Source organism: Gallinula chloropus (assembly GCF_964237585.1).
Source record: "Gallinula chloropus genome assembly, chromosome: 1".
Lineage (NCBI taxonomy): Eukaryota > Metazoa > Chordata > Aves > Gruiformes > Rallidae > Gallinula > Gallinula chloropus.
The window spans coordinates 212,265,803-212,290,807 of record NC_140085.1 but is presented as its reverse complement, the minus strand read 5'-3'; the positions used below and the strand labels follow the sequence as shown (position 1 = coordinate 212,290,807).

Sequence of the window (25,005 nt, the reverse complement as noted above, 5' to 3'; positions counted from 1 at the left end):
ATTTACATGGAGCCACCCAACCCAAAACACCTTCTCAGACAACACAAGCACTTCAAGGTGTGATTCATGACCTCCTAATAAACAGTCCACAACAGCTCACCTCAGCTGTACCCTGAGCATGTGCACTTCTCCAAGCTGGCTGCCAAGAAAGCCAGGCCTGGAATCAGATGCAATATAAATGATATAAATGGAGAGCTGTCAGGCAGAGAAGGACCTGGGGGTGTTGGGTGACTGCAGGCTGAATATGAGCCAGCAGTGTGCCCAGGCGGCCAAGAAGGCCAATGGCATCTTGGCTTGTATCAAAACCAGTGTGGCCAGTAGGTCTGGGGAGGTAATTGTGCCCCTGTACTGGGCATTGGTGAGGCCACACCTCGAGTGCTGTGTCCAGTTCTGGGCTCCTCAGCATCAGAAGGACATTGAGGTCCTGGAGCGAGTGCAGAGAAGGGCAACCAGGCTGGGGAAGGGGCTGGAGGGCAAATCCTCTGAGGAGCGGCTGAGGGAACTGGACATGTTTAGCCTGGAGAAGAGGAGGCTGAGGGGAGACCTTCTCCCCACCTACAACTACCTGAAGGGAGGTTGTAGAGAGGTGGGCGATGGTCTCTCCAGCCAGGTGACAGGAGATGGGACAAGGGGCAATGGCATGAAGCTGTGCCAGGGCAGGGACAGATTGGACATTAGAAACAAATGTTTTCCTGCAAGAGTTGTCAGGGCCTGGAACAGGCTGCCCAGGGAGGGGGTTGAGTCACCTTCCCTGGATGTGTTCAAAAAGAGGGTAGCTGAGGTACTTAGGGATCTGGTTTAGCTTAGGATGGGAATGGTTGGACTTGATGATCTTCAAAGGTCTCTTCCAACCTTGTGATTCTGTGATTCTGTCACCTGGGAAGCCTGAAAGTTAAGTGAGATGACTTCCATGCCTGCTAAGCATGAATATGAGGAAGAGAAATTTTCTAACATACAGGTCATCACCCAGTAACATTCAATGTCTGGAATTTTAAACTAGACCAATGCATTAAAGAAGTTAAACACAAAGGGAAGGAAATTAACTGCCAGAATGCTATTAAGGCTGGTGCCTATTCTTCCACTAATGGAAATTTTAAATTAAGATTTCTTTTTTTTTTTTAAATATGAGCTTTAGCTCAAACAGAAATTTATTCAGAGCAGCCATAAAGCCTGCTCTATGAGGAGAACAGATTGGATGACACAATGGCTTTTCTGGTTGTATAATTTATGACACGCTGAATACATTAGTAGAAAACATATTGCTGAGAACAATCTTTCATTGGCAGAAGGATGATACAGATGTTCTGAGAAGGACTCTTCTATCTCTAATCTTGCTATCAAGAAGCAGAAGTCTAAATGCCTATCAGTACTTGATTTCTCGTGGTACATCCAGGTACAAATGCAGCTTGTGTGATCACAGTATCTTAAAGATATACGTAAAAATTCCTTGGTGTGATGGTTTGCTTGTCAAACACACTTTGCCAAAGCAGAAGTGGATTTTAAGGTCTGTTTTCTAGAATATGCCTTGGGGGAACATGAAAGTGGAGGCAATATATTAAGATTATTCAATTTTCAGGGAATATATGAAAGAAAAATTACATTACCAGAATAAGTTATAAATAAGCCTTGTAACACATGGCAACCAGACAAAGACGTGGTTTGCCTTAAGACAACGCTCACATGGAAGAGTGAAGCTCTCTGAAGGAACAGTTACACTTTCAGGGAAGCCACTTCCCACTGAATGGATATCACAGAATCACAGAACGTTAGGAGTTGGAAGGGACCTTGAAAGACCACCTGGTCCAACCCCCCTGCCAGGGCAGGATCACTTAGACTACATCACACAGGAACACATCCAGGTGGGTTTTAAATGTCTCCAGAGGAGGAGACTCCACAGCCTCACTGGGCAGCCTGTCCCAGTGCTGTTCACAGCAGCACAGAAAAACCATGGCTGAAATGTTACTACTGAACACATGGCCATGTGCACATGAAGGTGGACTGCCCTGAGAATGTGGAAAAGGGTAAAACTGCATCTTTGTGCGTGTTACAGATCACCAACAAAGCCCTGGTCACCTGCTGGGGAACAAAGCAGTGTAAAGACTCAAGACCTGTTCCTTGTATGTTAGTGGTATGAATTAAATTCAGTTTCCCACTTGTGTGTCTAAGCATGGTTGTGGTAATGCTGTATGCATTACAGAATTGTGTACTTCACCCACTGAACACTATTTTCTTCATTCTTCTCTTGTGGCACCTAAAATGTTCACTAAATCCAGTAAATTGCCCTGCTTCTGTCCCAAAGGGAACTTTGTAACACCAGGTTGGGGCTCCAATACTCAAATAGGCCAGAACTGCTTGTTCAAGGACTGTAGAAAGAAATTGAAACCAGGAACAATACTGACCTAATAAATGCATAATTGGGTTTGCCAGTAGGTATGGAATCAGAAAGAGAATTCAAAGAAAAGAGGGAAAGCAATGTTTGACAATGCTGCTCCGTAAACTGCGGTCCTACCATAAACTGTATGAGTTACAAACATCAGCTGTTGTTAGGGGACATCACATCAAACACAATGACAAGCTATATTAGCATAATGGGTTATTATTCCCAGATCCGTGTGATCAGAACTCCATGGCAACCCCATGATAATGAACGGCTTTGTCAGTAAGAAAGCATGTACAGAACTATATGAAGCACAAACCTCAAGTACCTGAAATCACAGAATCACAAGGTTGGAAGAGACCTTTGAAGATCATCAAGTCCAACCATTCCCATCCTAAGCTAAACCAGATCCCTAAGTACCTCAGCTACCCTTTTTCTGAACACATCCAGGGAAGGTGACTCAACCCCCTCCCTGGGCAGCCTGTTCCAGGCCCTGACAACTCTGTCAGGAAAACATTTGTTTCTAATGTCCAACCTGTCCCTGCCCTGGCACAGCTTCATGCCATTGCCCCTTGTCCCATCTCCTGTCCCCTGGCTGAAGAGACCATCACCCTGTGCTTAAACCTGGCCTGTGGAATAGAAATCAAAAAATTGACCCAAATGACCAGGTTCCCAACAAGTCAGGCAGCAGCTCAGAATGACCAGTCTGGACCCAACACCACCTGAGATACATCCCCACATGAACTTCACATTGTTAGGCCACTGTAGACAGACAAACAGAGCAGAGAAGCAGCTCAATTCCTTTTCAATTTAGCTGTAACTGCTCTAAGTTGCATAAACATCTTAGTGGCTAAGGAACCCACTTGAATATGGTGGCTTTGGGTTAGATGCCTAATTAAACCTCTGGGTTTTGAACTCCCATCTCCCACCTTCTTGGCAAGCACTCTCATTTTCTGACTGCTGGACAGAAGAGTAAGGATTACCCACGTCCTGCTTGTTTGAGGTTTGTGAAATTCGAAGGAAGAATTCAGTGTGCTCTGAATTAGAGCTGAAGTGTAACAGCAAGCAGGGCTCCAGCTCAGTAACTGCCACAGCTCATCACTGAGTGACAATGATGAAAAATTACATGATAAATTATAATCAAAAATAACATTAAGCTATGAAGGTATTTGGGTAAGGGAATGCCTACAATGGCAAATCACATCTTGTCCTTGTCACTGTATATTAGATACATTTCACGAATGCCTCCAAATCAGATCATTCAGATACTTCTGTTTTCTGCCTGAATTTGAGCCATGCTAAATCATTTCCATCACATTCGTCTTCAGCTTAGGCTTCTTTTTGAATCTCAGTTTATTGTCCCACAAAGCAGATCAACAGTGAAGGGAAGAATCAGCCTCCAAAGCAACAATTGCTCCAGATGCCCCTCTCTTCCTAGTAGACATATCTCTGGTTTGGCACAGTGTAACCTTGGGATATTAAATATCATTAAATAATAGCTGCACAATGAACATATAGAAACTTTACAGTGCTATAAAATGGACATTGTGATTTTACATACCCAGTCCAGACTGATCAGGACCAAGTTACTAATCCAAAATAAATCAGGCATTCGCATGAGATTAAAAGATGCCAAGGTGATAATGAATTAAATTAACACCCATTTCCACCAGTTTATTTTCTTCTCCCTCATTCTAACCAACAGTAAAAGCTTCATTTATTTAACAGTAAGATGCTGGAAAAAAACAGTCTAAAACTTTATGTGGAATACACTAATAAATGAATTTTAAAACACAGCATGTGGGCTTTTAAAAAGCACACAAGAAATCAGTCTAACTAGTTGCACTGATGAACAGTTCAGTATTCCCTTGTCTTCAGTGAAGAAGAGTTAGGACAATGCTCAGTTTTGAAATCACTGTGCAATGTATCTTACTTAAATTATCAGTGCAGATATTTATCAGAATTTCATGATCCTGTGCTGGGTTTTTGCACATTTTATGGAAAACCATAGCTACCACTGGAATCCAGAATGGGTATGAAGTGTATGATTTGCCCTCCAGCCCCTTCCCCAGCCTGGTTGCCCTTCTCTGGACATGCTCAAGGACCTCAATGTCCTTCTTATGGTGAGGAGCCCATTGAGGTCCTGGAGCAAGTGCAGAGAAGTGCAACCAGGATGATGAAGGGGCTGGAGGGCAAATCCTCTGAGGAATGGCTGAGGGAACTGGACATGTTTAGCCTGGAGAAGAGGAGGCTGAGGGGAGACCTTCTCCCCACCTACAACTACCTGAAGGGAGGTTGTAGAGAGGTGGGCGATGGTCTCTTCAGCCAGGGGACAGGAGATGGGACAAGGGGCAATGGCATGAAGCTGTGCCAGGGCAGGGACAGGTTGGACATTAGAAACAAATGTTTTCCTGACAGAGTTGTCAGGGCCTGGAACAGGCTGCCCAGGGAGGGGGTTGAGTCACCTTCCCTGGATGTGTTCAGAGAAAGGGTGGCTGAGGTACTTAGGGCTCTGGTTTAGCTTAGGATGGGAATGGTTGGACTTGATCTTCAAAGGTCTTTTCCAACCTTGTGATTCTGGGATTCTGTGACTGCTGCATTATTGGACTCCAGCTCTCTGAAGGGAAGATGCTAAATGAGACAATACAGTGGACCTATGATTAATCTGATGGCAAATGAACCAACTGACCCAGTTCCTGAACAGCACACAGAAGTTGCTCACTGCTTGCCTCACATGGGAACATTTATCACTTTGTACCACCTAACCCAAGCACTGAAGAAAAGCAAGGCATACCCTTTGCTGGAAGGATTTGATATACAGCAAGTATGAAGGATGGAAATGCACTGAATTCTGCATTTGGGAGGGGATTTCTCTGTCTCTCACCTCCCCCATCTACCCAGCTGCTCTCTTCTTACTCCTGCTCTACAGTCTGGTGTCTCCTCACAACTGTGTTTTCCCCACTTCAGGCTCCCCATTTCAGTCCTGGATACCCATGCACTGTTCCCCTTGCCTAACCAAACCTTGCTCATCTTTCAGCCCACTCACCCCTGTTCCACCCCTCCTCCCATCCTTACCTCTTCATCCACCCCTTTCCAGTCTCCCCTTGGACCTCCCTCCTACAAGCCACTCTTCATTTCTACTCCGACAGTCTTCTAGGAAGCATCAGTTCCAGTGAAGTGGTCACAGCACTGAGCTTGACTGAGTTCAAGAAGCATCTGGACAATGCCCTCAGTCCCATGCTCTGACTTGTCTGGCCTTGTGTGGAGCCAGGAGTTGGACTCGATGATCCTTATGGGTCCCTTCCAACTCAGGAGATTCTGTGCTTCTATGAACCCCCCTATTTCTGATTACACACAATGACTTCCCTGTCTCTTCTCCTTACATTCCCACTGGCTTTCCTTCTTGGGCTTTTAATCCAAATTTGCCTTTGCCTCCACCCACACTTTGTGCAGTCACTGTAAGGGCCAGTTGGCTGCAAGATGTCTATCCCCCACCCATCCCCAAGATCCTCTTCAAGAGAATTTTGATCATGAACAAACAACAGTGTTTTTGCAGTTTCTCATTCTTAGGGAGGGCAGAACCACTTCTGCAGAAAACTCCACAATTCACCTTCAGGGACATTAAGCTTACAAGTGCTTTAGCCTGAACTGTGGGCTCAGGAATAATTATTGGTAACAGAAAAGATGGGTTAAATGTAAAACAGCAATAGACATACATAACCTTTAACAAATATTATCTTTTTTTTTGGTATCTTTTTATTAAATTGGAATCTGTCTATATTAACAATTTAGTTTTGAAAGTGAATTGAAATAACAACTCCAATCATTCCAGCAATTTCACTTGCCACAGAAGTCTGCAGCTCCCTCTAAGAGCCACTGTGACCTGCCCTGGCCCTGCTTGAATATGTGACAGGTAACTGAGTAAAAACAATCAACATTTTAAATTCACTTTCCCTTCGAAAATACTTCTATTTTCTCTTTTATAACTTATATATTAAACACTCACTACAGACAAGCTGAGACTTTACTTAATTTACCACAAACCTCAATGACTTTTGTATTTCAAAAGCCATACTTCCCAGCTTTTGATTCCCAGAGAGTTCTTGCTCCTGATCAAGCACATGTCCCAGAAAAGAATACATACATTGCTCTGCCCCATTCTCCTGAACAAGAATCAAAATAACCACCTGCCTTTGGTTCAGATGGCACACAGATAAACGGTGTGGTGAGGTTATTCATTTCAAACATCTGCCTTCAAGGTAAAAGGATTATAGCTCAGTAATGTTCTCCTCGGTTAAGGCATCAGTAGCAACAAACATGCACCCCGTGGAATTTAAAGTAATCCAAGGACATTTCCATTTTAAAATTACTACTTACCACCAATTAAAAGTCTCATTTACAAATAATAACTAGTTGAGTCATCATTCACAATGTGTCATTTGGCTACGAAGAACGTGAAGGAAGATTCTTCCAGTAAAGGAATAGAAGACAGGGGGTTATTTCGAGCTCTAACACAGGCTTCATGTGCAATCTTGTGTTTCTCCATTAATTTCCCTGTTCCATTTTGCCCAGTAAGAGCAATAAAGGAATAATAATACTTCCACCTTTCATATTCATGTAATAATGCTGAAAGAATTCAAGTCTGTAAGGCTTCCAGTTGGGAAGCAGCGTGTGAACAGCACATGTATACCCCTACTGCAGGCAGGGTTCTTGTGGTGCTCCCCCTGCATCAGAACTCTGATCTATGTTGATTTGCACCTTGTGAATGGATTTTAAAATAAGCAACACCATGAGCTTTGTGTGCAGGCCTCTCCAAGGGGGGATTGAGGCTTGCCTCAGAGCTGGGCCATTCACAAAGGCTGTCACAGCAAAGAGTTTTTCATGTCTAAGATGATGGGAATTACAGAATCACAAGGTTGGAAGAGACCTCTGAAGATCATCAAGTCCAACCATTCCCATCCTAAGCTAAACCAGATCCCTAAGTACCTCAGCTACCCTTTTCTTGAACACATCCAGGGAAGGTGACTCAACCCCCTCCCTGGGCAGCCTGTTCCAGGGTCCTATCTCCTGTTACTCGGGTGAAGAGTCCATTGCCCACCTCTCTACAACCTCCCTTCAGGTAGTTGTAGGTGGGGAGAAGGTCTCCCCTCAGCCTCCTCTTCTCCAGGCTAAACAGCCCCAGCTCCCTCAGCTGCTCCTCAGAGGATTTGCCCTCCAGCCCCTTCACCAGCTGGGAAGATGCTGCCTTTTTTCATCAGGTGGGCTTCCCTCTCCACTACCTAACTTTACAAATCCTGGTGACACGTGGGTATCTGTAAGAACTCTGCCCTTCTCTGAAATGCTCTGAATTCGGTCAGTATTTTCAAAAAGGGCAGGCAGACTGGGTAAGTTTTGCTTCCTTTGGAAAGTAGACTAAAAATAACTCTGGTTACAAGGAAATAAGCTGCAAAACCTGATGTCAGGTTTTGACTGACTTTTAATGTGGGATATCTCTGTAATACACACAGAATAAACCTGATTCTGAAAATATACAGGGCATTACTGTGTGCATATGCAGAAACATACTCTACAAACTTCTTAAGGAAGATCTCTGGCTGGAACTCTATATGGGTAACTCTCTGACTACAAAGGGAAATTGATCCAGGCATTTAAAGACATTCATAAATAACGATCAGAAAGGCAGTAAGAAAGTTAATTGTGCATATTTTGTTCAACAGAAGTTGTTCAAGGGACTCAGTATCAAAACAAACAAATTGATAAATGGACAGCCTTCAAAATTTCATTTACTCCACATGCCAGTTGAGACTCTTCAAAGTAACAGAGACAGAGAAGAGCTAGAGAAGTAGAGATTAGGGAAAAATGTTAGTATAATGATCACATAATTATAGGAAAATCCCTGCAAAACAGTATCTTTGGCAGACTTCTGTGCTGAGCCAGGTACTACTGGCTACTTAAGAACATAATGAATCCTTCAAAGTCAAACCTTTCAAAATAAAACTACCCATAACTTCACAATTGGAAACGAAACAAGAACAGTAATGATCAAGATCTGTTACATTCTTTTCATGAGTCCTTGTTTGATGCCAATCCATCTAACAGCTTCACATTTTGACTGCACACAAATGATTTCTCAACACCTCACTGAAAAAGAACCCACATCAGCCTCTGCACTTGTGTTAGTGCTACACTGGATGCCAGCAAACTTCTGAGAGCACAGAAAGGATTCAGGATGAAGACTGCATCTGTCCCAGAAAGGTCTTGGGTTTTTGTGTGTGAAACTTTGCTGTTAAGGCTCCAACCACCTAATTAAGCTCTTTATCAGCAACACATTCCCCTGGAGACATGTGGTATGTGTCACTACAGTGATCCCATAGTATTTACAAAACACCACTCAGATTTCTCTTCAAATCTGTGGCCTGAAAAGCACCCCAGGATCTCCCTTCTGGAATGTGACAGAGCTGAATCTCTCCAGCAGCTCCAGAATACCAGATGCATCAGTGACCCTGGTATTTGTGCACAACCATCCAGGCTCCTGGTGGTCTCTCTGTATTGGTGGTGTCTGTGTTTCATGCAGAGGAGGGAGTGAGCAGCACTGGACATCCCAGTGAAATCACTGCTACTCGACTGAGAGCAGAGTAGGAGGAAGCCAGTGTTTCTCAGATGCTTTTTCCTTCAGCCACTTGCTTTAGCAAGCTGTGCTGTGGACAAGGAACAGAAACCCTGGGCTATTCTCTGCTCTGAATGTGACTGTAATTTGGAACACATAAAGGATAATAAATATATATGGAATTAACCTGTTTCTCGGTGGTTCCTGAGAGGAGGAGAATCTGTGCTCCAGAGCTCCAAACTTGCACAAGTCCTACCTTTCCCCCTTACCAGAAGCTCCACATGAAGGGCTGCTCCAGCCCCTGGCTGACAGAGGCTGGAGGGACCTTGCTGGTGAAGACTGAGGCAAAGGCAGCGCTCAGTACCTCAGGTGGGGGACTCTTCCTCTGCTTTGACAGATCCTGAGGTGTCTTTTGTTCCCTTTGCCTTTTCCCCCCAGTTCACTGCTACCTAATGCAACTATGTGGGTCATAATCTCCCTGTCATTCCTAGTTTAAAGCTCTTCCCAGGTTGATGAGCTGGTTGGCAGATGTCTTGCCCCACTTGGTCATGCTGTTGAATACCTTTTCATTTACATTCTTAAGAAATATAAACAGTACATAGAACTTACAAAATGTGCTGAAAGAGCTGCTCTGAAGTTCAAAACTGTTCAGTATGCCTTTTAGCTGAAGCAACAGACAAAGAATTGGATGATTCAGAAGAAAGTATGTTAAAGGAGAAGGGATTTCCTTTCTATGGACAATTGATCCAAATCTATTTTAGGTAACTGCAGTGAATGAAGAATCACCAACTCACAAGTAATTCAGCTACCTACCTCTGTGAAATTATCCTGCAGCCCAAATTTATGACAGAAGCATCACTGCTGATGCTCTGAAGCAAAGAGACAAGTGCAAAAGCCAGACTGGCCTGGAGAAAGCAGCTCTGATATTCAAAAGCAAGTCCAGGTACAGGAGTCACTATTAAGACAGTAAATAAGATTTACTGTACAGCTCCACCAGTCTAATAGCAGGAATCAGCCAAATCTGACACCTCCTCCTCTTAGCCATGTATCCCACTCACCCTCCTTACACTGGCTGACCCAAGCACCTACACTATTTTAGAAAGTGTACCCATCAGGATACTAACTGTACGGGGAGCTAGGGTAGGAGAGAAGGGGTGGGAGCATGGGGTCAGGGACATAAGGCTGGGGTGGGACCACCCGTCCTGGGCACAGCTACTGCAATGCCACACGTGCCCATCCTGGGTTCAGCACCCACAGGAACCCAGTGTCTGAACACTTGCCCAGCACTTAGAAACTCAGCAATGGATACAGAGAAAAAAGCTGGAGAAGCCCGTGGAACTGGAATTCTGGAAGTACAGAAACTGATTCCTACTGTCTAAGAAGTCAACATACAAATGAGAGTTTGAACTATTAGTAAGTACACCAAAAGTGACTGAAATACATACAAAAAGAATGCAAGTAGCATTTTTGGACACTTTTGTGTGCTTTATACATGGTGGGTAACCTGTGTATTATCATTTCCCTTATGCTTATACATATTCTTTATATATATATATGTAAAATATATAAATATATATAAAAACTTACTGCTTCTTCAGTGGTATTTTATATGCACAGAGGAAAACACAAGAACTATTAGTTCTTTCCCTGATCTTTCTTAATAGTGGCTAGCTACATGGGTAGCTAAACTGCTGGTAATTTGACAAGGCAATAAGTACTGCAACATCAGATATCACAAATTAATTACTCAAAATCAATACTGATACTACAGTTTTGGGTTTACCACAAGAAAAATTATTAGAACCTTTAAGGAACCTGTACCAATAACCCCCTATGCCTCCTTTCTTCCTATTTTCCAGGCTATTTTATATTCTGAGATAAAGACAGAAGTTTTGCCACAAAAAATTATGCATGAAGACTACCATCACAACTATTTGTAGATGTTTAAGACTATATTTCAAACTTCTTAATGGCAAGCAAACTCATTCTATAAAAACCCTAAATTCTACAATAGAGGTTTCTGGATTTGGTCATGCCTTCTTCCTTCCTGGTATGGTAGAAACAATCCTGGAAGGTCCTACAGAGAGTAGCAAACACCAAAATAAACAGAAATACTCTTTTAAGAGCTCTCAGGTTTCTAAAGTCATAAAACTTCCAATTTCCCTTCTAAGAAGGCCCATGTCATAACACAAATTATAACACAGGTACCATCCTGAACAGCCCAAATACTCCAGTGTAATATCTTTCCCTCCAGCTCTGTGTAGAAGAGGATCAGATCTGCAGACAAACATAAAGGTTGTCTGGGAGATAAGAGTCACCACTCTTAAGCAAATCACTTTGCTGCTGCCAGTCACAGACTCTTCAAAGCTGAAGAATATACTAAGCACCCTAATTTCAAGCTCAATGCCTAGAACAATCAATTCCCTTTCTGTAGCAGGACAGCTTGAATTAACATCATCCTTTCTCCAAGGCAGAGTCACATGCCAAGGCCTGAGCAGATGCTAACCTTCCTCCTCAGGGCTCCCTAAAGGCAAGGCTGTGGAAAGTGGCCAGATTTCTGCAGGTGTATTAGGGTGAGACCTTAGTGGCAAGCAAGAGGATGAAGTCCAAGCATGGTCCCAGCCCAGGCTGCAGTTTGTCCATCAGTCCCAGCCTGCTCTCTGACTTACCACAGCCCCCTCCCCAGCTGCAGGTCACCCACTCCCTGAGGGGTGGGTGATGAGAGAGAGCTGACCCCTTCCCTGCAGGGAGAGTCACGTGCAGCACATCACTTCTTGAATCAACTCACTTGGGATCTGCTAGAGTAGGAATGAGAGAGCAGGACAGATGGCAGGGAAGGGTGGATTCTTCTTCTTATCCAGTGAATGTGTTTAAGTGGGCACTGAGAAACATGAAGGAGCCCCTGTCCTTCCCTGCTGTCTTCCTACAATCACTGACAGCACAGTGTGCTTAGCACATTCAGCTTAAAACACGTCTCTGTTTGCCTGCAGATAAGTGACCCCCCAAAAAACGGTTGTTTATCATCTTCCTGCCCAATAAAACCTTGTTAGCACATCAAAACTGTGCACCACAGAACTTACACATAATGCAGACTTTTACCAAGAAACTGCCCACAGCCTTCCCTTCCTCTTGCTCATGGACACTACCTCATGTATATTCTCTGTTACAAGGTTGATTTTTATTGATATTTTATTCATTTAATGAAGGACTACATCATAGAATCATAGAATGGCATGGGTTGGAAGGGACCCCAAGGGTCACAGAGCTCCAACCCCCCTTCCACAGGCAGGGACACCAACCTCCAGCCTGGAGCTACACAAGGCTGCCCAGGGCCCCATCCAACCTGGCCTTGAACACCCCCAGGGACGGGGCATCCACCACCTCTCTGGGCAGCCTGTTCCAGCCCCTCACCACTATCTCTGTAAAAACTTCCCCCTAAGATCTCATCTAAACCTTCCTTCCTTTAGTTTTAATCCATTCCCCCTTGTCCTGCCAGTGTCTACCCTTTGAAAAAGTTGATTCCCCTCCTGTTTGTATGTTCCCTTCAGGGACTGGAAGGCTGCAATGAGGTCCCCCCACAGCCTTCTCTTCTCCAGGCTGAACAAGCCCAGCTCCCCCAGCCTCTCTTTGTAGGGGAGCTGCTCCAGCCCTCTCATCATCTTTGTGGCTCCTCTGAACCCTCTCCAACAGTTCCACATCTTTCTTGTATTAGGGGCCCAGCTCTGGACACAGGACTCCAGATGGGGCCTCCCGAGGGCAGAGCAGAGAGGGACAATCCCCTCCCTGTCCCTGCTGCCACCCCTCTGCTGATGGAGCCCAGGATCCCATTGGCCTTGCGAGCTGCAAGAGCCACTGCTGGCTCATGTCAAGCTTCTCATCCACCACAATCCCCAAGTCCTTCTCAGCAGGGCTGCTCTCAAGAAGCCAACAACCCCTCAGGCTTCCTTCACACTGGCCATGGAGAAGATTCTCTTATGCCTGATACTCTTCTGACCACATAACTCCTTTGGATGCTGGCACTGCATTCCGCTCCGTACGTGACATGCAAGCTGTGGTGGAACCAGAGGTCCTCCCTGGGACTATTCTGGGATGCTGTGGTGTTTTAGCCACGTGAGCAGTAACTGATGTGGATGCCTCTGTGCCCCCAGGATTAAGCTGTCTCTGATGCTACCACCACTAGAAAACAGCGAGTGGCTTACACCAGCGAGTACTACAGGGACTGGGCGGGCAGGAGCACAGGGCATGTCGTAGGAGGACTGAGGAATGGGCTTTGTACAGCACAAAGGTGAAGAGGATGATACAAGGATGTGGATGGTAGCTACTGTGGAAGAATACAGGGAATTATGAGCCATGAGAAAGAGACCTGAAGTGCTACTACTGGAAAAGGCCTTATTCTGAGCCTGAACTGAACACACATACACACACACACAGAAATCTTGCCACTCAAAGGTACATAATCCAACGCTGCAATCCTGAAAATAAGGCCTTGAAATAACTCCATTCTGTGAGAAGTGGGAAATGAAATGAAAACGTCCCCTACGCAAAATGTGCCCTCTCATCTCTTCACACAAGAAGACACCTTAAAATCTATCCTCAGCAACTGGGAGACAATGAAACAAGCTTTCCACCAGACCACACAAGAGGTGACCTGTGAGATCCTGAGTGAGCCATCTACACCTGTGCATGTTGGGTTCTCATACAGAAACCATTCCTCCAATAAGCTCGATTGCCAATCTGATGTAGAAACCACAAAACCCAGAATTTGTTAGAGAATTTCCTGCACTTTCTATGATGATACTCCAGCTTCTTGGAGCCTGATTTTAAAATTTCTATTCAGATTTTTTTGCAACGATGAATTTGAAAAATGCATTTGGAATTCAGAATAAATCCAGCCATCATCCCACTCATTCAAACAGTATCAACTCTAAGAATATTCTTCTTTCCCAAACAGATAATCCCAATTTAGATCCCATCTCCAACATACTAAGGTCTATTTTCCATAACTGCATGACATGCACAGTATCTCACTGACATGTGCAGTGAAAAAGTCTTGCTTGGAGAGCTACACAAAGGAGCAATTTTAGATCTCTCAGTTTGGTGGGATGATTTGCTGAGTCCAGGTGAACCTAATGAGGTTCAACACTGCCAAGTGTCCGGTGTTGCACTTGGGCTGGAAGAATCCCAGACACAGATACAGACTGGGAGAAGAGCTCCTGGAGAGCAGCCCTGCTGAGAAGGACCTGGGGATTCTGGTGGATGAGAAACTTCACATGAGCCAGCAGTGGCTCTTGCAGCTCGCAAGGCCAATGGGATCCTGGGCTCCATCAGCAGAGGGGTGGCAGCAGGGACAGGGAGGGGATTGTCCCTCTCTGCTCTGCCCTCAGGAGGCCCCAGCTGGAGTCCTGTGTCCAGATCTGGGGTCCCAATACAAGAAAGATGTGGAACTATTGGAGAGGGTTCAGAGGAGCCACAAAGATGATTAGAGGGCTGGAGCAGCTCCCCTACGAAGAGAGGCTGGGGGAGCTGGGCTTGTTCAGCCTGGAGAAGAGAAGGCTGTGGGGGGACCTCATTGCAGCCTTCCAGTACCTGAAGGGAACACACAAACAGGAGGGGAATCAACTTTTTCAAAGGGTAGACACTGGCAGGACAAGGGGGAATGGACTAAAACTAAAGGAAGGAAGGTTTAGATGAGATCTTAGGGGGAAGTTTTTTCCAGAGAGAGTGGTGAGGGGCTGGAACAGGCTGCCCAGAGAGGTGGTGGATTCCCCGTGCCTGGAGGTGTTCAAGGCCAGGTTGGATGGGTCCCTGGGCAGCCTTGTGTAGCTCCAGGCCTGGAGGTTGGTGTCCCTGCCTGTGGAAGGGGGATGGAGCTCTATGATCCTTGGGGTCCCTTCCAACCCATGCCAGTCTATGATTCCAAGGCCAGACTGTGACTCGGCTTTTTTATCCCCCAGAAACAGGAGTGTGTCCTCACTGAGAACACACCGCCGACTGCACCATTCTGATTACAACAGTGAACAGGTACCTAAAATGAACTGACTCCAGTTCCCATAAATCAGCTGCCTCTTTAGCTGGCTGATGAACATGAAAATCCAAGCAGCATGCCAGAGGAACACCTCTGCAAGTGCCGTGTGACACTGAACTGAAAGCCTGCCCGGCACGTCAAGAATGTGAGTGTGTTAAAAGACCTTAGATAGCAAAATGAGAGAAAATTGTCACCCCAGGTAGAATAGCTGGGCAAGTTTCCTGGGATGGTATGGGCAGGGGGTGGGGTTGGCAAGCGATTAGAAAACGTTCATGCTCTGTGTAAGCCAAAAAACAAACCAATGGGCTTGGTGCAACTCTAAAGCCCTGGAAGGATAAATGTTACTTACAGCTACTGTTTCACAGTGCCAATTTACAGAAACATCCATGGGCAGCCCCTCTACACTAATACCATTTCAGCAAAATACACACTGCAGGACCCAAACTTGTTTGTCTTTTCAAACTGTACGTTACACCTCTTTCTACTAGGTAAAAGCCACGACGTAATTTATAGCTCCCTTCTGCTCTTGGGTATGCAGACACAGCACCTACTCTCTGAAAAACACGTCCCTGTGCATGCATGTGCAGGCTTCCCAGCAGTTTCTCAAGCAAGGAAAGTGTTTTCCTCTGCTCCACCCATCACATAGCAGAGCTGAAGAAAGCCCTAGGTCTTTTGAACTCCCTACTGTCTTCTTATCAAATTGTTTGTTTTTCAGCTAGAAGGGTAGATAGGGATTGATGAACACAGCCTTCCAGACTGGGGAAAGAAAAATAACAAGTGAACATGGATTAATTCGCTGTGTTCCCTCTTACTGTTTATTCAAATGCAGTTGAAGGCGTGTTCGTCAGCCAAAAGAACATTAGAAATACCAATTCTTCATCTACTGTTTCCATTTCTTTAAACCAGAATTTCACTGAGGACTTCTCATTTCAGGCTAGAAATGTCTTTGCTGATTTAAAATACTTTCAATATAGAAATATAGAAGAAAAATATAGTCAAAAGATACATTTAATTCATAATACAGCAACTGCTGTACTCATAAGTGGTAGTTTTACTTAAAGTTACAGTAGCCTATTACAGAGATAACGCCAGAACTGATTTGATTTCTGCACCATGAAGTGACTTGTTTTTCTTCTGTCATAAACTGTGACTAGCCCATTGTAAAATATGTGGTGTCACAACACCCACTGAAATCCTCAGTATTTGATTAACATTAGTCCAAAAAAGAAACTAAATTATAAAATTCTCTTCCAGTCCTTGTGAGATCCACTATTTGAATGAATGTGCACTAAATATTTTAGGAGGAGGGCAGATAAGTGATGCTGTTTAGGTAATAGTATTATTCCCCTGTGGCTTCACACTTGTGGTAGAAAAACAGATTCAAACAAGCAGCACAGTGTTACTGAGGTTACAAATGACCTGGAAAAATACAGTTTCTATGGATATCATTTAATGAAGAGGAGCCTTGCCTGTCGCACATCTAGCACAGTGTTATTTTTATTTCTTTGCAGGCATTCAGATATCTGCCTTGCATCACCCAGATTTTGCAATTTTTTTTTTACCACAGAATTTTAAAATACTAGTCTTTTATAAAGAAGTTAATAAATTAAAGACAGTGGGATGATCAGAACCTTACTGCATATGTAGCCAAGTTGGATTTTTCCAGAGACATTACGCTCTATCTTTTAAAAACAGTTAATTATGGAGACCTAGCACTGTTAATAGAAGCTTCTATAGAAAAGGAATATGCTGCTCCTGTAAATTTCTGCCAGAGTTCTCCCACGGCTTTACCTAATCTGAATGCATTTGCAAGCACTAAATTTTATTAAGAAATCAATTATTACATAATACTGCTAAAATCCAAAGAGTGATTGATTGAAACAGCACTGGAAATCAGGAACAGCGATACTGAGAGACCAAGGAAGACTAAAATGCCATTTGTTTACATTCTGCAAAACCCAGCCTGGATTAGATAAACAGATGGATTCTTTCTGGATGGAAATATTGCATAAGATTCTCAAATGAAGCAGAGAGGGTGGGAAGTGCAGCTATAAGCAAAACTGATGTTTTGCTTTTCATCACATTAAACAAATGCCTTTCAGACCTGAAGTATAATCATTGTATTTTTGTCCTCGGTGCACCATTAATAAACCCCCAACTTCTGAGCAACGCCACACCCTTGTGATTAAAAAGCATTTTCCAAAATATTTAGAAAAAGCCTGAAGAAACCAAACAAACATGCAGGCAGGAAATGCTGTTTGGAATGCACTCCCTGCAATGCACTGAGAGAGAGAGCGAGCCAGAAAGCAGCCTAACTTCAGGATTCAATCAAGCAAAATCTAGTATAATCTCATTACAGCCTTTGCAGTTAATGAAACCTACTTAAAACCCCCTGACATTCTGATTTTTAGAGCTGACAAAAGCAAAAATGAGTCGGCTTATATAACACAGACATCCAGCAACACAAGGTTTTCTCCTTAAGGTTATCCGAGCCATTCACCAAGCAACGCGTAATACGAAAAGATTACTCTTCTGTTACTCACTATTGCTCCAGGATTTCAGTAAATATTTGATACTGATTTCAAAGAAGCCTGAATCCTGCTGGCTAGCCATGTCTGCTGCATACAAAGAGGCTTCTATGATTCTGAGCAGTTGAAGTGTCAGGTACTATGTATGTAGATGTGACTGTCACCAGTTAGTGATGTAAACGAGGGGTCAGAGGAGGAAATGAAGTCTCCACGGATCCACTTCTTCCGTTCATGGTAGGTAAGCTCATTCGTTTTAAAAAAGAAGAAGGAGGAAAAAAAAAGGCTTTCAACAAGAATAACAAAAACACACCATGAGATCTCTGTCCTTTGCTCTTCCTCCGGGGCTGGCGCTTAATTCTATCCGCGGAGCGTTTTTATTCCCTCACCCCCTCAGTATGTGTTTTCATTTATTCCGGTCCAGAACAGGGCAAATTCCTCCCGGTCGGTTAAGGCATGTGCAGTGCCACAGCACTTGTTCCATAAGCACAGTCGGAGTATCCTCCCGAAAGGGTGTCTTTGAGCTGTGGTTTTAACAACGCGCAGCCCGCCTGCCTGAAGCTTTCCTTCCCATCAGCAGCTGACAGCCAGAGCGTGTATGCACCTCCTCTTGCCAACCCAGCCTCAACTCCAAGCCTCAGCCAAACCTCCTCTTCTGCAGCAGAGGGAATTTCACACTGTTTAGCTCTGAGGGGGGGGAAAAAGCCCGGGAAAATGCCACTCTCTCAGGGGTATCCTCTGCTGCGCGCTCTGGTCAGCTGCTCGCCTTCCGCCTGTTTCCCAAGGAGAAGAGGCTGAACTGTGCACAACTGCATCATGCTGCGGTAAAGCTGAGCTGCACCCGTAAGATCTGAGTGCAGTGACGTTGGGATTTATGGAAAAAAAAAGGAAAGAAAAGGAAAGAAAAAGCTCTCAGCCCAGTTGCACAAGAGAAGCGCTTCTGGAGCGGGAAAACCGTGGCTTTCTGTCAGGCTGGCTGCTCCTCTGCTTCGCTTTCACTGCTGCAGAAAAACATGTTGGCGTTTTGTTCTTCTGGACTCCCCCTCTAACCAACCCACCTTCCCCCCCCACACACCCCTCCCCGCCCAAAGATGAGAGACAGCAAAGGTTTCTTGCTGAATTCTTTCTGAATTCGTAAAGGTAAATAAAGCAGAGCGCTCACTGCTTGGTGTTCACCTCCAGAAGAGCCACAGAAAAGTCTCAGCTTGATGGCATTTTAGCCTTGAATATATATATATATATATTTAAAATGAACCGAATTCACAGAAGAAAATGATGCAGAAGCAATTCACTGCTGCTTAATCTCTATTTCCTACAAAATGCTTAATTGCTAGCTACGTTTCCATAGTCCTAAGGTTTTTATTTCAGATAATCACAGTGCATTGCTATGCATATTTTAATGGTAATGAAGAAAAAAAAAATCAAGAAGAATCAGTTTCCAAAATATTTTTTTTTTCATGTATCCTTGGTGTCATCCTTCCAGATGTTATTCCCTGGGAAAAACAGTGCTTCTTTTCTCACTTAGTGGAATAGATTTCCTGCAGCATCTCATAATTATAGTGTCTGAGCCAAAACAGAGCTTGTCTGCTGCTGATTCTTCTAAAAACTTTATCAGCAAATTATATTTGCACATTATTTTTAGGTTCAGTATGCAGAATATTTGATGTTTGCACTGGAAACTGAGCAACACAAGGGTCATTGAGACCAAACTCCTGTGGTTCTCACTAAAAATATGCTAAATGTCTTCTGTAAACATACCTCATCTAGAGATAAGGGGTTTGTGTCCTCACTAATGGAAGGTTGTTGTGGAAACTCAATTTTGTAAACCTTCTCTCAGTTCCTAAATGAAGTTTACTCAAAACCAGTTTACGCTCTTTTTGTAAACATGGACCACTAAAAATGTTCAGTTTGATCTCTACCAGCTATCAAAGAGATCTGATCAGCTCTTCCTTCCTATACTGTTAAATGTCATCTTATTACTGCCACTCTGGGCCCCCAATCTATCTTCTGAGACACCCTCCCCCCCATCCCTTCCCACTCCTCATTGTACTGTCCTGTTTCAACCAGCACACTCCAACTTTTTTACAATTAAAGTTGAATTTTAATACCAAATATGACATATCCCAAGACCAACAACTAATGACTTCATCCTCCTAAATACTGCATTAATTATTACGTTCAAGGTAATAAGTAATAATTCCCCCCTCTGGTGCTACATCAAAAGCTTTTCTGAACATGACCAATTTTAAAATTTTATCACAATTCTCTTGTTAAAAATAAAAATATAAAGTTAATTTGCAAATACTTGTATTTTGTAAGCCTGTACTGCATTTTATCCCTTTTTCAATTAAATCCACACCCTTAATATAATCTCCCACCAAAATTTGTTTCACAGCCCTGAGTGTGGCAGAGGTCAAGCAGCCTCTCTGTTGATATACATAGTTTTCCTCCCCTAAATTTTATGGTTTTTATTTACACAGCAGAATCTCTCTTTTGATACATTCAACAAAAAATTTATTACCTGAGCTGCAACTTCATTATGCCTGGGAAGTTATCTGGCTTTTGTAAAGTGAATTTGAAGATCCTTGAGGGTTTTTTTTTCACCTCATAATTAATTATTTTTGTTTTGTTTGTATTATTCCTACCTCTGTTCCTCTACAAGGCTCCACCTTTATGGCAAAATAAAGGCAAACCATTCACTTGGTCTGATCTTATTCTTACTGTATCTCTGGATACTGAACCCTTTAAAATTGACACCCTGTAGCCTCCAGGCCACAACTGTCTTCACTAACAGTGCAATGGAGTCTCTTCCAATAATCTGCAGTCCTTTTTTGTAAGAATGGTAGACCATTTAATGGAACAACTGGGAGATTAGTTTATAACCAACAAAAGAAGTGTTTCTTTCCTCAGGAAGTTGTGAGCTTCAGGAACTTGTTGTTATTGGAGGTCATGGAGGTGGAGAGCTTCAAAATGCTGATGATAAACAGAAGTTTAGGTCTGTAAAGGATGCTAAAAGGACCAGGCAGGAAAGCAGTCCCCTCTAGCATCCTTAATACAGCAGTGCATGTGCTGGGTGTATGACAGGAATGGGCTGCAGAAAGTGGCTGTGCTCATGTGGACTTTTCTCAACCAGTGTCTTCTACTGCTGTTGTTGGGAGAAGAATACCAGGTGAGATGGGTGACTGGTGGGACCCTGTGGGATGCTCCTGAAGGTTGGTTTCTGTGCTTTCAATAGAAGAAATGTCAAACATGCCCCATATCTGTTTTCTTCACTGTCACTAACCAGCTCCTTTTATTTCTCACAGTTTGTCTTTACAAAACTCCATGTACACGATCCAATAATCTTCCTGTCCTCGGTCTTCATCAGATCTAACCAGCACAATCTGTTCTTGGCTTTGTGATTCTCTGGTGAAGAAACAAATGGGCCATCACATCCAAGAGTATCTGGATCTGACTGCTGTAAGCAGAGTTTGTGGCTGAGATGTTAAAGTTTCCCCCAAAGCCTGCTTGCACTCCTCATGGACCAACATTAAAAGCCTACGGGTACATTCAGCTTCTGACTAGGAGTGGCAGATCCTCAGCATCTGATTTGGGTTTGGAGCATTTGATTTGGAGCCAAAGTACTTCCATTTCATGGAGAGCCGTCTGGTTTTGAACATGGCATCACAACATTAATAAACAATGCAAAATCTCACTGCTTTTAGTATTCTCACTCACCTTTTAGTATTCTAATTTAGAAGAGTATTCTATTTAGTGGGTAATCTCACTACCTTTCAGTATTCTTTCTGAAGAACACATTTTACCTATTGTGTACTTCCACTGTTCTACTGAAGTGTTGAACAACTTACTGGAGGTCTTAAGAAAAAGCATATTAAAGAGCAAAGCCACCACTCTTAGATGATAGGTTTTTGGGCTCATATGAAAGAATCCACATTATGTTTCCTTATCTCACAATTGCACTAAGGAGAGGCACGGAGTAAGAAACTGCTTTCAGTCCACAGAGCAGTCTAATGAGCTACAAGAGGAAGAACCACCCTGCTACTTTAACACAGGTACTCGCAGCACAGCATCCGATGCAACACAGTGTTGGTAAAATTTACAACAGGGTTGATACTCCTCTGTCACTAGTTCTGCTTTAGAAAGTACCACTCAGAAAATGAATTCCTCCAAATTTAACTTTTGCTCTAACAGCTTCTTTAAAATAAGAAGTATAAGCAATTAAAAAAATCTTGCTAATTTCTATAATTAATCATAAAATATTAAAAAAAAAACCTTTTTAATGCTGAACTTCATTTAAATATGTGACAGTCTAAGTTTGCTAAAATAAAGCAAACCATGGTTTTGCTCACATTTTAGAAACACCCCTAAAACTGGTGTAACACACTGAAACAGCAGCACTCTAATCCAGTGCTCTGAATTTATTCTAGGGAGGCTGACAAGAGTCAGAAGCTCTGAAGCCACACAGCTTCCACCTTAAAACTTGTCAACTTTATGATACTCTTAGTTACCTATTCTGGGTTGTGAAAGACAGACAGGATAACCATATAAACTCTGCCAGCGTAAGCAAGCATCCCAATGATGGATGGGACTCCTTTTATGCTATAGCTCCATGGAAGTTTATGATAAATTAATGGCAATGTAACAATTTTTTTTCCCCATAAGGAATCACAGAACCATAATGTAAGGTCTACCATCATAGGTCTACCATGAGAAGCACCTGAACATTACTGTGGTAATAGAAGCAATGTTTGGATTAGAAACATTTGTATGTATCTCAAACTCTACATTCCTTACACACAGCTCACCTTCTGTTCTCATCTGCTTTCTGAGGTTGGATGTAGCCTCAGGTACCTGGCTTATACATTTTTTTGGCTGAACAAAGTCTGGAGTTTCCACAGCTCAACTTTGGAAAAACCAGGTTGGGAGAAGCTGTTCATCAGCTTGGTCAGAAGTGGTTTTTGTGAGCAGAATGCTGCAGGAGTAGCTGTTTTAATTGCAAAACATGTAAAAAATAGGTTTCCAAAACTTTCACTCAGTAAAAGAGGAACAAAAATACATTCCACTGTAGGTATTCACAGTATCTATCTTGAGGCATCCAGCTTAGATGCCTACGATGGGAGGTGCCTTCAGCATGACTCAAGAGTTCCCAAGAGTTCCAGTACAGAGCACAGTTATTTTCTGAAGCAGCCTATTTCTTTTCACTGTCTGCACATTACTTAGCATAACTACTGTTGTCAATCAGGTATGTTATTTAGATTGTTAATATTTAGTACCATAGGGACCCATTTTGTTTACATTTTCAGTAACTACTATTTATAACAGTCACAGAGGCAGTTTAGTCCTCTGGACTCTCAGCAATGCCTGCAGGAAGCCCTAAAAAAGTACATGGAGATATGAATATAGCACAGACCTCACACTATCATCCAGGGTTCATTTTAGCTTTCTGTGAAAGAACCTGCTTGGGTTTTGCAAATTGAACTCTTCAGGATGCCAGCAGTGTGCCCAGGTGGCCAAGAAGGCCAATGGCATCTTGGCTTGTATCAAAACCAGTGTGGCCAGTAGGTCTAGGGAGGTAATTGTGCCCCTGTACTGGGCACTGGTGAGGCCACACCTCGAGTGCTGTGTCCAGTTCTGGGCTCCTCACCATCAGAAGGACATTGAGGTCCTGGAGCGAGTGCAGAGAAGGGCAACCAGGCTGGGGAAGGGGCTGGAGGGCAAATCCTCTGAGGAGCAGTTGAGGGAGCTGGGGCTGTTCAGCCTGGAGAAGAGGAGGCTGAGGGGAGACCTTCTCCCCACCTACAACTACCTGAAGGGAGGTTGTAGAGAGGTGGGCGATGGTCTCTTCAGCCAGGGGACAGGAGATGGGACAAGGGGCAATGGCATGAAGCTGTGCCAGGGCAGGGACAGATTGGACATTAGAAACAAATGTTTTCCTGACAGAGTTGTCAGGGCCTGGAACAGGCTGCCCAGGGAGGGGGTTGAGTCACCTTCCCTGGATGTGTTCAGAGAAAGGGTAGATGAGGTACTTAGGGATCTGGTTTAGCTTAGGATGGGAATGGTTGGACTTGATGATCTTCAAAGGTCTTTTCCAAAGGTCTTCTAACTTGTGTAGCAGGTGACTATATTTTTAATTTCTAAGGGTTTGAATCCCCATCAATAAACCAGTGACTGCATTTATGAGTGCACAAATACTTGCTAACAGCACAAAGTCTCTCCTTGGTCTGCAATGAGATGCCTGTATAACCCAGTTTCTCCTACACAATCATCTCATAAGACAGGAGTGCTTCATCCCTTATCTAGTAAAAAAACTTAAGCAAACTGTAACTTTTTATTTGCCCAGCTTGTGCTTATTGTGTCACCTCTACTTTTGCTAGGTGTCAACCATCCTGCTCCTGCCCAGCTCCCCACAGCTTTCAGGTAGCAATGTGGACACAGATCCCAAAGCCAAAATTAACTTTGTTGACCTGCTGGAAGTTTTAACCTGTTTTTTGATTTTCTGTGGCTTCACCAAGTCACATAGCTTTCTCTCCTTAATCTGGGTCAAATGCTTTTTGCCAGATATAGTGCTGCTCTATGTGGAATTACACCTGTGTTTCTGTTTCCCACAGAATCAGCTTGGACTTCCACTGGTCCAAGTTTGTATGAAAGATTGGCTGCCTGGTATTTTTCCCCCAAAGGAATAAGTACAATACAAGAAGGATGTGGAACTGTTGGAGAGGGTTCAGAGGAGCCACAAGGATGATTAGAGGGCTGGAGCACCTGCCCTACGAAGAGAGGCTGGGGGTACTGGGCTTGTTCAGCCTGGAGAAGAGAAGGCTGTGGGGGGACCTCATTGCAGCCTTCCAGTACCTGAAGGGAACATACAAACAGGAGGGGATTCGACTTTTTAAAAGAGCAGATAATGGCAGGACAAGGGGGAATGGACTAAAGCTAAAAGAGGGAAGGTTTAGATTAGATCTTAGGGGGAAGTTTTTTACAGAGAGAGTGGTGAGGGGCTGGAACAGGCTGCCCAGAGAGGTGGTGGATGCCCCGTCCCTGGAGGTGTTCAAGGCCAGGTTGGATGGGGCCCTGGGCAGCCTTGTGTAGCTCCAGGCCTGGAGGTTGGTGTCCCTGCCTGTGGCAGGGGGGTTGGAGCTCTGTGATCCTTGGGGTCCCTTCCAACCCAGACCATTCTATGATTCTATGATTCTGTAAGTAAGGGCTGCTTATCAGGGTCTCTGTGAGTTTGATGTGATCTAGTCCTTTTGGGCATAATAAAGCAACCCAACAAAGAATGACTCCCAGATTGATTTCAGTCCAGTACAGAACACACCTAACACATGAAAACAAGATGGATCTGTGTTATTATCATATCCTAGGATATATTAATCATTTCATATTCCCTTATTTTACAAAACAATGTGGAACCTCTTGATGATCTACTCTTGAAAGTCTGCGCCAGCTTTCAGATGGATACTGGTCGTAGTTGAAT

The 25,005-nt window shown here is 43.7% G+C and overlaps 1 protein-coding gene across 2 annotated transcripts in view; it reads right to left on the bottom strand.

Moving 5' to 3' along the window:
• FRY (FRY microtubule binding protein) overlaps positions 1 to 17,684 on the bottom strand; it is a 179,370-nt gene extending 161,686 nt beyond the window's left edge. For both annotated transcript variants that reach the window (XM_084279472.1, XM_084279471.1), the window contains exon 1: positions 17,553 to 17,684. In XM_084279472.1, coding sequence (XP_084135598.1) covers positions 17,553 to 17,622 — 70 coding nt within the window. In that variant the 5' untranslated portion in view covers positions 17,623 to 17,684. The remainder of the gene's footprint in view (positions 1 to 17,552) is intronic.
• Between the last annotated feature and the right edge of the window lie 7,321 nt (positions 17,685 to 25,005).